The following is a 14787-nucleotide window of genomic DNA, read 5'->3' as shown; positions in this document are numbered from 1 at the left end:
AATTAATTGTTACAAAACATGCGGGTCACATCCAGAAATATCTCTGTCCCCTCAAAGTTCTGCCAGTTACAGGAAATAGGAATGTACTTAAAGTGAGAAGAAGGGAAGAGGTTATTGTAGGGATATAAGCAGCAGTGGGCAACCAAACACAGCCAGGTCCTGCACAGAGAAGGAGAAGCAGGGAGTTAAGAGCTAGGATCACATACATGGTCAGTCCAGCCTCTGTCCCCTGCTCACAGTCCGTCTTGAGCACCTCCTTGTTTCCTCTTTGCATATCCACTCTACTCTTCTCTCTTGGAAGACTCATCAATTCCTACCTGGCCCATGATGGCATGTCTTGTCACGATTTGTGTCAAGCTCCACTGCTACCTAAATCGTGCTCAGCAGCTCAATTCCAAATACCGAGCAGCCCAGCCTCGTCAGGGGCAGAGCATTTACATTTGGAGGGAAGAAGAGTCAAATGGATCAAATCAGAACTGTGTGTGAAGGCAGTTCGCAGAGAAGGGAGTTGTGAGAACAGGTAACCCCAAACAATCAATTGCCTCCTTTGTAGGGCCTCCTCTTACCCAGGGACTGTTTGGGGGCTATTAGGTATGTCAGTTAGGATGAGGTTTAGCTTCACGTTGCAGAAAGCCCAAACTAATGGTGAGTTAAACACATGAGGGTTTAGTTTTCTCTCAAATAAAGGAATTAGACGGGCAGTCTCAGGCTGTTATGATGGCTCCATAGTCACTAAGAACCCAGTCTCCTGCTCTGCCATCTTTAGCCCTGGCTTCTTCTCCAAGTGCCCTCCAAGCTGGCTGATGGTGGGCTAGTCATCCTGTCTGTATTCCAAGCAGCGGAAAAGGCAAAGTGGTAGAAGTCCAATTACTCTCCTTCAAAGGAGCCTTCTTAGGACTTACCCAAAATCACCAGCTTATATCTCATTGGCCAGAACTTAGTCACATGGTATATTAAGTACAAAGGAAGATGGAAAGTGTGGTCTTTAGCTGCACATGTTGCCTCCATGAGTAAAATCAAGTTCCTTTACAAAGGGGAGAATTAAGTAGTCAGCCAGCAGTATCTACCACGTGAAACTTTCAATGAATATAAAAATTCTTTCTACTAAATGACACCCTCTAATAATCCAGTCCTCAGCAGTATATAATTCTTTAATATTTTTTGTCTTCCTTAAATTTTCACCTAATTGTGTGAATATAGGTTTGTATTAGTAGAGGTATGAATATGCATGTGCATGCTCACCTCTCTCTCCCTCTCTCTCTCTCCCTCTCTCTCTCTCTCTCTCACACACACACACACACACACACACACACACACACACCCTTTGTGAATCCACATGCCTACAAAGTTTTCTTACTGGTTTTAACCTTTCAGGTTTTATGTTAAAATATATTGACTCAATAATCTTGACGATACAATTTTCTGCTTGTTCCTTCAATTTGCCATTTATACAAAAAATAGAATTCTTATAGATCTTAAAACTGCAACAGAGAGGGAAGCTGTCATTTTTCAACACTGTATCATCAAAGCCTGGATAATTCAGACTGACATTTTCAGCTTGAATATTAAGCTATTTAGAGAAGTGACTCTTCATCCTGGCTACACTCTAGAATGAAATGTGGAGCTTTTGAAAAATATTTATGCCTTCCAGCCCAGTTGAATGAGAATCTCTCCACAGATTATTTTAATGTACAGCCAGGTGGGAAAGTATGGGTGTAAAGTTGGAGAACCAGAGTTACAACCCTTTATCACCCCACCCAGCCCCCTACACACACCCCTCCACAGCCAGGAAAAAAATAGAAGAATTAACATTTAAAGTGAGTAAAATGTCAGACTAAAATCAGAATGTACTGGGTAAGCCTATGCTTTGGGGCAAGTGTTTCTTTAGAGCAGTGGTTCTCAGTCCTGGACGCAGACAAGAATCACCCAGAGCCTTGCTATTCAAAGCACTGGCATCACCTGGGAACTTGATAGAATCACAGATTCTCATGCTCCACTCAAGACCTACTGAATCAGAAACTCTGGAGGTGCGGCCTGGAAATCTATGTTTTAACAAGCCCTCCAGAGGGTTCTGAGGTTCACTAAAGTTTAAGAACTGACCCACATTTAAAAAGATTATAATAACTATGCCTGGATCCTTTCCCAGGCCAACTGACTCTCTGGCCAGTGGTGCCTAAATCATTAAGGTTTGTCTTTTATGCTCTCTGGGTGATCTAATGCACAACCAGCATAGTTACCACTGCCAAAACCACAGCTAAAAGCTGACTGCAGAGACATATTTACCCAGAATTAGTTATCCTAATCAGCAATGTGCTAGCAAATGTTTTAACTACCGGCAGAGGCAGGGAAGCCCTGATTTGTAGCATTTGCCAGTTTCCTCCCACCACGGCTGATTTCAAGCTACTAAAGAAAAGTCATTAAACTGGGAACTGGGATGAGGTGTATACGACCTGCCCTCCAGAGCCATCGAGAGCTGGCTCCAGCACACAGTGCCCCAAGTTGTTGTTGCCAAAATTGCTTTCAAAAGTATTTGATACAGTAGCCCAAGTTGTTCTGTTGTGTTTGTCATTAAGCCTTGACATTTTATCTCAACCATTTAAAATCCCTAAGAAATGGACTTGAGGACACGGGGAGGGGGAAAGGTAAGCTGGGATGAAGTGAGAGAGTGGCATGGACATATATACGCTACCAAACGTAAAATAGATAGCTAGTGGGAAGCAGCCGCATAGCACAGGGAGATCAGCTTGGTGCTTTGTGACCACCTAGAGGGGTGGGATAGGGAGGGTGGGAGGGAGGGAGACGCAAGACGGAAGAGATATGGGGATATATGTATATGTATAGCTGATTCACTTTGTTATAAAGCAGAAACTAACACACCACTGTAAAGCAATTATACTCCAATAAAGATGTTAATTAAAAAAAAAAAATCCCTAAGAAATTCTTTTGTATTCCAGAAACCACATCAAGAAACATCCTTATAATTCTGAAACTCTAATTTTCTTACAAATCTTGAAATTGATATTTGTAGTTCAGAAACTGAAAAATATAATAGCCACCATTTATTGATCACTTATCTGATTTAGGTGATTTATCTATCAATTTTCACAACAACATGAAGAGATATTACTTACTCCTATCTTACTTATGAAGAAATCAGGGTCAGAAAAATCTAGAAACCTCCCCAAACCACACATGTAATCAGTGGCAGAGCCACGATTAGGACCTAAGTCTATCTGTCTGCAGAGGGCATATTCTTGAGCAGCATGCTTGAGCTAAGTTGTGGCAAAAGAGAAGATATTTTCAGGGAACCCAGGAGAGTTGATAATCTACAGAAAGAAAACTGGGTACAAACCTGTTTCAGAAATCCTCATAGCAACAAGAAATGAGCAGCTGAGCTTATAGCAATTTATGATAGGCTGTTATTTTGAATTAGAGAGGTTGCTCAGGGTTTTGTAATTAACCTTTCCTTCCTTTATTCTTTCATTGCACTTTGTACCTTCATTATTAAATAGTAAGTTCCATATGTTACCTGTAAATAACCACTGGGTATTTGTATTACATATACGTATAGTAAGATTTTTGAGCCCTGAATAGCTCACACTATCCCAGGCATATTTGTATCTCCTACAGTACCTAGCAAAGTAAACATACAGAAGATTCAATAAAAGTTCGTTGAATACTGGAATTGACACCTTGCCCTTATGTCATGAATAAGCAAATTGAAACAGCTCTTTTAAATCCCTTCTGAAACAAGACAGTTTAATAAAATTTGGGGAAAAAAACCCTGTCAAACAAAAGGAGACATTATTCTCAAATGAATTCTTCCAGAATCTTAGATAATCAAAACTATTCGATGCTGTATCTCATATATCATTATGTTTAAAGTTTGTGACGCTCTACGATCCGATATACTGCATTAAATGATAAGGGCTAACATGCTGTTTAAAGTCTTACTTAAAATTAAAAGCTGGTTCTTAGCTTTCATTCAATGGGAGCTAAAGGAAAATAAGAATCAATCAATACCAAACGACTTCCTGGCCCCTTTTTTTCATCCTTATCTTTCTAAGATTACTTAGTTTTCATATACTACTTTTTCTACTTCCATAACCACAATAAAATATTTCTGCAATACCATCAAATTAAAAGTTACTCAGACTACAATACAAACATGTCCTAAAAACCACAGTGGCATTTTCTTTACGCTACAGTAATCACAGAATGGGACCTGCCAAACATGAGATCCATTAAAAATTTAAAGGTTTTATATTTTCATGCCATTGGGAAAGTTAACACCAGCAGAAACAACGTTATTGTATATATTTTTCTAAGGATAATCTAACAAAGATATTTCTGCTTCTCTTGATTGCTGAATCTTTCATCTATGATGGAATGAAAAGATTTAATTAATTTTAATTATGTTACTTTATTCTCTCAGCTTAAATACTTACTTCTAAAAGGGAGGAAGAAAGTTACTGTGCCAAGTGGCTATACTTCTAAATTCTTAGTTTTCACAGTTGAACAGAGGACAAGAATTTTCATAGTTGAAAAAAGAGTATGTAGCATTTGACAGCAGTCATGAAAGTGGAGATAGGTCTCTACTTTGTGAAGTTACTTTTCCGTATACTGTGTATCAGAAATGTTAATGAAGGCAAGAGAAAAGATCTTAAACTCCAAGAATTTTTTTAAAAAATCACGACTATATTCAATATTCTGTGATAAACCATAATGGAAAAGAATATTTTAAAAAAAGAATGTCTCTATGTGTATAACTGAGTCACTGCTGTACAGCAGAGCTGGCACAACACTGTAAACCAACTATACTTCAATTAAAAACAAAATTTTTTTTAAATCGAAGTTTGGAGAACTTTCTGCCTCAACTTTATTGCTGCTGGTGTTGACTTTCCCGATGGTATGAAAACATAAAACCTTTCATTTTTAATAGATCTCATGTTCAGCAGATCACCTTCTATGTTCCAAAACATATTTTCAAAGAACATAAAACCACGGTGGGCTTGAAGCACTGTGGTCTCACTTGTGGCTGTTCCTATGGTTGTTTATTCAAGAATAGATTCTCCTAAACAGCAAAGTGTGACAGCCCTGACAACTTTATGCATATATGACTTTTAGACACTTTCGTTTTCCATTTTCTTTTTTTAAAAAATTAATTAACTGCTTTGTTAAGAGGAAGTAAATAGACTGTGGGACTTAAGGCAACTCATATAATGCTTCTGTGAGTCAGGTTCCTATAAATGGAGAAAGCGCTCCCAGCTTGATCTTTTTTTTTTCTTTAGGCACAAGAAAAGTCTAAGTAATGTTCATAATTACGGTGACCATATAATCCATCGTTCAAACCATGATATTTTTGAGAGTGAAAGAGCACAATTAATAATCATGCCAGGAAAACAGTCATAAAGCAGGACTGTCTAGAATGAATCGAGACATATGGTCACCTTCTCTATAAAGCTTTGTTGTCAGAAGAGGATGAGAAACGCCAAGACACATCCAGTTGCTTTGTTAAAGTTTGCTCTAAAATGAGGCACAGTGAAGAATATAGCACATTCTCAGGGAACTTAGCCCCCTTTAGTAACTCACATCAGTATGTAGCTCAGTGCCTTCTGTCCCGAAACACAGATACTATCTGCTCATCTCAGAACTTTGAGCACTTCCAACAAGAGGACCATTTTTCTATTTCTTCTTTCTAATTTATAACATTCTAAAATGGGGCTGCTGTGTTGCCCAACTCCAGGGTCACAACACAAAGAACACAACGTGAATGACGCCTCTTGGAGTTGTGCATCATGGTGGCCTTTCCCTTCTTCCTGGCAATCAAACAGATTTAGAAAGAAGGAGAGACAGGGACTTCCTTGGCAGTCCAGTGGTTAAGACTCGCCCTTCCAATGCAGGGGGCACGGGTTTGATCCCTGGCCAGGGAACTAGATCCCACGTGCCCGAATCTGATCGGCTGGTTTCTGGCAACACTGGTTGTGTGTTCTTAATCGGCATCAAACAGTCAACAGCCTGTCTATACAGGCTGAGGCGATGGTGACGGATTTCTCTTCTCTCTCCCCACTCTTGTTTTGCGTGCAGAGATTCCAGCCAGCTACAACAGCTTCACAACCAAGTCTTACTGGAACAACAGCAGTTGCAAAACCCATCTCCTTCATCTCCTAAGGAGTTTCCTTTCAACATGAGTGTTTCAACCTCCACTGCTGCCCCAGCGGTGACAATGTCCGGCAAGCAGGTGAAGGCCCCTTCATCACAGACATTCAGCTTGGCCCGGCCAAAGCACTTCTTCCCCTCCACAAGCACGACCGCAGCCACCGTGTCCCCTTCCAGCTCTCCAGTGTTCACCCTGATCAGCACTCCTCAAGCCATGCAGAGGACAGTGAGCAAAGAAAGCCTCTTAGTTCCTCAGCCCTCGGCGCAAACCAAATCTCTGGGAGGGGTTTCGGTCCAAAACGAGCCACCTCCTCCAGGTCCGACAGAGCCAGCACAACTGCCACTCACATTTTCCATCGCCAGCGGAAACCAGTTTCAGCCCCACTGCGTGTCCCCAACTCCTGTCTCTCCCACCAGCCGGATTCAGAACCCAGTGGCTTTCCTCAGCTCCGTCCTGCCTTCTCTTCCTGCCATCCCACCCACCAATGCCATGGGGCTGCCTAGAAGCGCACCATCCGTGTAAGTGTCATTGAGGTTTCTTGATGTAAAAGATGTCATTTAAGAATGGACCCATATAAGAGTAGCTTGGTCTGGGACAGGACTTTCATTTAGTGAATTCCTACATAATCCAATCTCTTTGACACAAAATGGATATTGAACACCTTAGGACAAAAGGACATGATTACTTTAAATAACGTTTTTATAATTTAAATACCGAAAACACCTCGACACACAGATTTTCTGGGCAGTGCTCAAGGTTTGCTCGCAAGATGCACTCCGTAAGTGCCTGATGGCTCCTGGCTCTGGTTGCCATGCCAACCACTCTGGTTTCTAGGCCTCTGTACCCTGGCCAGTGCTTTTCATGAGTGATTTAGGTGTGAATTTATTTTACAGGCCATCCCAGGGACTAATGAAGAAACATATAAAGTCTTCCCAACCAGTGAATGATGATTACATTCGTGAAACTAAGAATGCAGTGATTCTAGACTTGGGGAAAAAAATGAATTTCAGTGATGTCAGATCAAACCAGCAGGTAAGATTGTTGGGTTCAGACGGTTTACTGGAATTTCTTTGTAAGGAATGTAAGTTTGCTTAATTCAGTCCTTGGATGCTCAGGTCACCTGACCTTGGTGAAGCTGACACTGCAGTTTTGGAAGGCAAAGCACAGACTGTCCATGGTTCACATAGGAAACTCGTCCACATGGATCCACAGTTCTTGATTTAGCCCGGTAGTTAATTCAGTTTACTTGTCTACGTGCGTTTACCTAGAATAGTGTATGTTAAGGAGAGAGACTAGATAGTCTGTTTTCCATTCCAACAATCCTCAGCTCAGTATTGGCAAACACTGTCACATCTTTGAGACATTTCAATATCTGAGCCTTGAGATGACCTAGACTTTAAGGAACTCTGGGGTTCCAAGCCATCCTTTATCTGGCTGCTTCAATCTAATGTGCTTGGGGGTTTGCTCACCAGTTCCTCTCAATCTTTACATTAGGTTGAAGCACGTGAAATAGCCATTAGCCAATATCCTGTGTTTCAACCTGTACAACTCCCTGCTTTCTAGGAAGTGTTTACACGGAAGGAGAAAAAGGAAAGTCATCTGTAAGCATCACATAAAAGAAAGACTAAGTATTTTATTGGAGCCATTTATTTTTGCTTTTTGTAAGGTGGTTATTTTTTAAATGCAGATTTACATTTTAATAATCTAGCTCTTGGTTTATTTCCCCAGGTGGGAACTGATAAAATCTATTTTAAGTATAACATAAAATTTCAGTGAAAACTATATACCAAATATTGTGGAATTTGTGACATAGGTGACCCCTGGAAACAAGGCTCCAGACTCCCCTGACCATATGCTGTTTTCCTTCATGTTTCTATCTCTTACTTCCAGTGGAGCCATTGATATACAGTATTTTACTATTGTGTTATATGTCGGACAATTTTTACTGAGTGGATTCTCTTGAAAGTCATGCTTAAAATGCTTAAAATAATAATGCTTAAAATAGCTTAAAATGCTTTTTAAAATTGACTTTAAATTATTGACTTGAAGCAGGATATTTAAGCTTGCCATAATTGAGTACACTTTTCATGTATTATCTCGTCAAATTACATATATTTCTGGGAGGCAAACACCAACGTAACTATTCTTCTCTTCCATCTTCTAGACAGAGAAACTGAAGCACAGTTGTCAAACTGTCAGTGGTAGAATGAGAACCAGAGCCCTGGTCTCCAGGACACTTTCACATTTTCCCTGAAACTCTGCAGCCTTTTTGCAGTTTTACGACAAATACCCCCAAGCCCCATAAACGTTGCTCTGTCTAGCACAGATTTGTTTTCCTATAATACTGTCATCACAGTTGTGCTTGTTAATCCTTCTAAGTGTCACTGAAATCAGAGCTGTGTTCAGCCTATGTCTTTAACAACTCAGACAGGGAGCAATTAGAACCCTGTAAAAATGATACCAGGTCAGCACACAGGCTGTTTGGTTTTACTTTTATGGTTACTCTGTAGGTAGATCCATGTTAAGCCATTGCCCCCACTCAGAGGAAAGTAGGGTTTTTCTCTTGATTACCTGAAATGTGAGTACATATAAACATGAACTTCCATGAGTGGAGTGCCATAAACCCAGCAGAACTCTTTATTAAACCTCCATCATGAATTATCTTCAGGGCTCACAGCAGGAACTTGGAGTCCCAAAAAGCATCTCAATCCTCTCCATATTTCAGTGAAAACTATATACCAAATATCTGTGACACATCCGTGTTCTTCTGAGTGTTATTATGGTATATTAATTACAGAATTGATCTTACACAGCATTCTAGGCCAGGGATCATGAAAGCCAAGCTGCATAAATGCAATTCAGGAAACTAAGGAGCTGCCTGAGATGGAATGCTTGCATTAGGTTGGTAGATGTTGATTCTGAGAAAGTTTTGAGGAATAAATGATGACCATATTATAATATTGCTTTGTCCATTGCTGCCTTGGGAAATGACAGTGAAAAAGTCATGAAGCACTGACTAAATGTATCGTGGCCCATTGAGGAAGTTAAGAAGAAGAAAATTTGCTGAGAAAAAGTGGAGAACAATCATAAAGAAACATGGGTATTGACAGCCACCTCCACCTGCATTTTGGGGACACAGGGGTCAAAGTGATCTGTTTTCTTACTCCCATATTAGCCTGCACATACAAGGGGGAAGCAAATGATTCCTTCTGAAGAGTACTCATTTGTTTTGTTTTATCTTGCTTTGACCACTTTTAGGTCCAGAAAGCTGGACTCTCTTGCCCTATGTTATTCCTAAGCAGATGAAGAATAGTAAACGTTCTAAAGCGTTTACGTGTTACGTTGAGCATGAACGTAAACCAAAGGTCCTTGAACAATTAATATTATTGACTATAAAAAATGTCCTCCCCAGAACTCAAACTTCTAAGTTAATGCTTTAGAAATAGGGTTTCTTTGACGTATCTGCCACCTTGTATTTCTCTGCTGTAATACTTCAGCATTTATCCTTAAACTCATTTTATATAACATCTTCAATTAGCAACTAGCATTTGCTGGTTGACTCTTAGGACTTTGTGTGATACAAAGGTGTCATCCTTTCAGATGTTCATATTTATTAAACTGTTTAGCTTTCTAAACCGATAAAGATTTATAGATTTTAGGCTGCATCATTTCTTATTTTGAAGGGTATCATTCACCACCAGTGGATCTTCACTGGACATCACTTGGTTTAGGTTAGCAAGGTGAGTCTGAGAGGTCAAAGGAACCCAGGATCACACAAAATGTGATGGAACCTTCACAACCAACGATTTTAATGCCTACATGACTTAGTATGACGTTCTGCTCCCAGTAAATAGTTGGTGACTGTTAATGTCTAAAGCGCACACACACACACATTTAATGTCTTATTTCAACTTTCCTCCTTGACCTCATTTCTCTGGAAACTTTCCCATCTCTTTATTCTGCTCCTCCCCCCCATTTTTTAAATGAAGGCTTCATTAAAACTGCCTGTGGTTCCCAGATACTACCCTATATGACAGAGGGGGGAAAAGATAAGTACCTAATTCTTGCTCTGCCTTTTTTTCCTCTAATCTCCTTCTTCTCTAAACTGCTTAGTCATTTCTTCTATTTAAATCTTACCTCTTTCATCTCTGACCATGAATTCTTTATGAAAATTCTCTCTTGAGGGCAAACAGTCTTGCGATCTGTTCCTTTTCTAATAAGAATTCAACGTAGTCATTGGCCTTATGTTGCTCACTGTGGGCACTGTAGGACCCTGGGTGCTGGAATAGTGAAGTGTCCCCATGTCACCTGCTGTGGGCCCACCCAGGATGCACCAGTCACAAGCTCCCTGGGAGCGGGATTGGCAGGGGGTGGGAGGGGGTCTTGTTCATTGCTGTACCCCTGCTGTATCTGGCCCAGAGTAGGGGCTCAGGGAATATCTGCTGAATTAACTCACAACTTTGGGATTTACATTAATTTCAGATAGGATAACCAAACTTTTGACCAAGGGGAAAGTTTTGGATTTGTTGCATCTGTATGGAAAATATCTCACTTAACTATAGAGATTCTGATTATACCTAATTATAGACACTATCTACTATGATAACAATCTATTTTAATCAACTGACTAAAAAGATGAAAGCCTTTTGAAAAAACCAGACTGAAATTAAGCAAAACTCTGGTGTTAACTGAACATTTAAGTATAAAATAAATCTGTGAACCATTTAGTAATTATTTATTCTTAAAGACAAAATCTGGATTTAAAGTATTTTTATGCAACCTCCTTGAAGGTAGAGTGTGTGTTTTATAGAATGCCGTGTCCCCAGTGCCTACTATAGTATTCTAAGAATTTGGCAGCAGGGACAAGGGGGTAAGCCATGAAGCCTGGTTATTTCTATTGAAGGAAGCATGTAGTATTGGATAAATCATAAAAGAAGACATCCTCTGTGTAGGTTAACCTCCAAGTTAATCTAGGATTCTCTTATCTGCTGTCCATACTGTGGCTCACCCAGGAACAAAAGGAGAATACTTTCTCTAACACATAAAACTTCTTTTAGTGAACAGTGTACCCAGAGTTGGTTGGGAACCCTTTGGGCAGGCTCTTCCAGCTGGTTTGATCCTACCTGATTATTTGCCCCTGAAGCCCAGACTCAGACCCAGAGTAGAGGAAGCCAGCAGCACGCTCAGGGCAGTGAGTGCCAGATCATGGCCCACGTTTTGGAAATTTGGAACCTTGGCAATGCCGTATCTGATTGGGTTGTGTCATTACACTGTGGTTCTTAGCAGGAGGAAGGCACTCTCTACCACTCTGACAATTTGAAGAAAACTTCTGCAGATGTGTCCCAGAAACCAAATGCCTCAAGTTGTCAAACTATCAGCCTTAAGAGGATTATCTTTAAAGAAAAAAAAAAGGAATTATATTTTCAAGTGGCATACTCTTCTGATGTAATTTTTTTAGCTTTTCATTTTCTTTCGTAGAGCAACTGAAATTCTATGCAATTCATTTTCACTTAAGGTCTTTAACATAAGCCTGGAAAGGATGGGCCATATGTCTTTGACTTGCTTGCCACACAGACCAGATTTACACAGAAAAATATTCTCTCCTTTGAGCACAGACATCACCTACAAGCAGCTGACGCAGAAACTCCTCCTTTTACTCACAAAGGGGACAAGGCAAGGGAAAATGGAGAACACAGCCCAAATCCAGTTCTGGAAATTCAAAGTGTACAGCTGCTGACAGTAGATCAGTAGTACAACCTTTGTGCAGAACAGTGCAGAAAGCACATTCAAATTTAACTTAAACACACTGCTTGTTTGCAAATGTCCTTACAAAATCTGAATCCCATCAGTCACAACTTGGCATGACAACCCTGATTTATGTATAAGAGGATTAGTTATCCTTGGAATAACCAACTCTTAGTTGCAAAGCACTACCAAAAAAAAAAAAAAAAAAAATTCCTGCTCTGGGGATGGTGTCCATCTTTGTAAACATCTCAGTTGTAAAGATTCACTGCTTTAGAAACAGGTCACATACCCCTTGCCACACAGTTACACGGGTTTCCTTGTTCCTGAGGTTCAACTTCCCAAATATTTTACGAAATCTTTCATGGAAACTCCTTGACCTACAGTACTTTTATTTTGTTGTGCATCTGTAACTTATACATTATACCACATAACTGGTACCTTCAACAACTGTATCTTAAAAGCAATTTTATTTTTTTCTCCCTTTATCCCTTTAAATTTATCTAGTGGGGCTAATCCTTCCCCTGGCAATCTCAAATGTGAGGTAATCTCAAAACCATTTTGACCAATTTTAGTTCATATAAGGTTCTACATTTACTTTGTTGCAAAGTACAACCTTGATCGAGTAATACAAAATGACCAGTCCTTGTGGTAACCAACACCCCAATCCTTATTCAAAAATAAGATCCCACACACAAACGCCCCCATCCACACCTCACACCGCACACCCCAGGGACCTCTACAAATGGGAAATCTAAAGCCAGGAAGGAAGTATGGCCAGCTTCTCTCTTTTTCACTCCCTCCTCCCCTGCTTCACTAACTGCTGTTCCCAACTCCTTCCTTTCCCAGCCACAGAGGGACAAAAGCTGACTCCACACTGGCTCTGTCTCATATGTGGCCCATATGTGTATGACAGGAACCATCACAAGTCCTCTGACCTGACACAGTGCAGGAGTGTGGGCCACTGAAAGCAACCTTCAGCTTGCCCACCAACAAAAACCCTCCTTGCTCCTCACTCTACATGTCTTAGGCAGGAGTCAGATACCAATCCACTGGAGGAACACAATAAACACTACAAATGGGTCTATTTAATCTTTCTCAACAAACTGGAGGTGAAAGGCAGGTACTCTGGGGGTAGAGGTGGAGGTGGAGGTGGGACACTCACAGACATTAATAGCTCTTTCCAAAGTCTTCTCACTGGATTTTCTCCCTCCTGACTCTTTCGTATCTCTGATGAAGGTGAAGAATATCAATCATCTAACCTGTCCTTAAGCACCTGCTTTGAAATTTCTGGAGGATACTTTGTCTCCCAACTCACTTGTTTTTTGATATCTAACTCATCTTGGTGCCTCAGCAGAATACAACTGTATCCTCAGTACATAGTTACAAATGGTATATTTTAGATAACTCATTGAGTGTTCTGTTTTCATCACCTCCCAACCTGTAGTACTGGTAGAATAGTAAATATGTAACCAATATATGTACATTTATAGAAAAGCAAAACCTGCGTATTTTCATCATATTGCTTCCATAGTTCCTTTGGTTAAATCAATTCAAACATTTATAAATTCCATAAAATCAGGTCCCAACTTGGTAAAATCAAGTTCCTAAAAATAGCTGTTTGGAATACATGGAGACAATGTGGTATTTGTATTCTCAGGCAAGTGCTCAAAAGCCTTAGGTATCACCCATTTGTTCCTCAAGTATAGATATAATCATAACTTACCACAATGTACAGTAATACTTGTTTGGAAAAATTAGATCATACTTTCAATATAGAATTTCAGGAATTCATTTCCCCCCCCCATAATAACTCTGACAATGTAATTAGCCAGGAACTTACCAGCCCTCACCCATCATGCAGTAGGAGAAGCTGCAGAGAAGGTTCTTTAGCTTGGAGCAAGGACTCCACTAAAATAGTGGCTAGAGGCGGTATGGAATGGATTGGGAATTTGGGGACTTAAATGAAACAAGATGAGAAGCCATAAGAAGCTAAGACCCCTTGCCACCCTCACAAAAAGCCTGGGTTATCCTGAACTCCAGGATCTGTGTGTGAGGTTTGCAAACTATATGAATTATGCTTTTGACTATTATTTTTAAAATAATACAGCTATTTAGCACCTACCTCACATAGTAAGAGAATAAAATGACTCATTGGTTTTACTCCTAAACATCCAAAAAATAAACAAATTTGTTAAAAGGAAAAATAATACCCAGTTAGGAGCATGAATGCAATTCAACAAGGAAAAAAAATATATTCCTTATGGGATTTTAAAATGTCAAGACTAGGAAACATTTCAAATTTGTGGGATTAGTTAATGTATTTATGGAAAATATACTCGCTGTATAGTATTAGGTTGAATAATTTGAAATTGCTGATATTTTTACCTCTTTTAACCCTCAAAAACAGCAATTTCATGTAGTTCAAACTAATAAGTAGATAGTTGGAAGCTTTAAGTATTAACTTAAAAAAAAAATCCAAAATGTAGAAAATAGTCTTAATACTTTTAAACCAAATTGGGTTTCAAATTAGAAGTGAACAATCTTTTACTTTAATTAGTTTGTTTATCTGATTAAAAATTAATACGCTTCACTGGAGATTAATAATTTTTCTACCCTGAAAGAGCTGTAGATGTATTTTCTTCACCCAGTCTGAGATGAGGCCGAGAGGGAAGATTTAAAATTGGTTCTAAGAAATTAAAACCAAGAAACATTTGGTGTCCGTGTTTCCTAAGTTCCAATTCTGCACAAATTCAGGCGATGATATGTATAAGACAATAGCTAGAGGACATGAATGATGTGATTTAATAGCTTGAGAACATATCTCATGAGTCCTGAACTCAATTACTCTGCCTACGACTAGGGGGCAAATCAGCCATGTGCTC

The 14787-nt window shown here is 39.7% G+C and overlaps 3 protein-coding genes across 11 annotated transcripts in view; 1 reads left to right on the top strand and 2 right to left on the bottom strand.

Moving 5' to 3' along the window:
* The window catches only part of PBLD (phenazine biosynthesis like protein domain containing), a 175770-nt gene that overhangs the window by 67674 nt on the left and 93309 nt on the right, over positions 1–14787 (bottom strand). The gene's annotated exons all lie outside the window — the stretch shown is intronic.
* The window catches only part of MYPN (myopalladin), a 67189-nt gene that overhangs the window by 36031 nt on the left and 16371 nt on the right, over positions 1–14787 (top strand). The window contains 3 exon segments of the mRNA XM_079900854.1: positions 6031–6043; positions 6047–6678; positions 7054–7192. Of these exon segments, the coding sequence (XP_079756980.1) occupies positions 6031–6043; positions 6047–6678; positions 7054–7192 (784 nt within the window).
* Positions 1–14787, bottom strand: part of HERC4 (HECT and RLD domain containing E3 ubiquitin protein ligase 4) — a 239152-nt gene that overhangs the window by 209966 nt on the left and 14399 nt on the right. The window lies entirely within an intron of this gene.

The sequence above is a fragment of the Stenella coeruleoalba genome, assembly GCF_951394435.1.
Source record: "Stenella coeruleoalba genome assembly, chromosome: 16".
NCBI lineage: Eukaryota > Metazoa > Chordata > Mammalia > Artiodactyla > Delphinidae > Stenella > Stenella coeruleoalba.
This window is presented reverse-complemented; position numbering and strand designations above follow the sequence as displayed.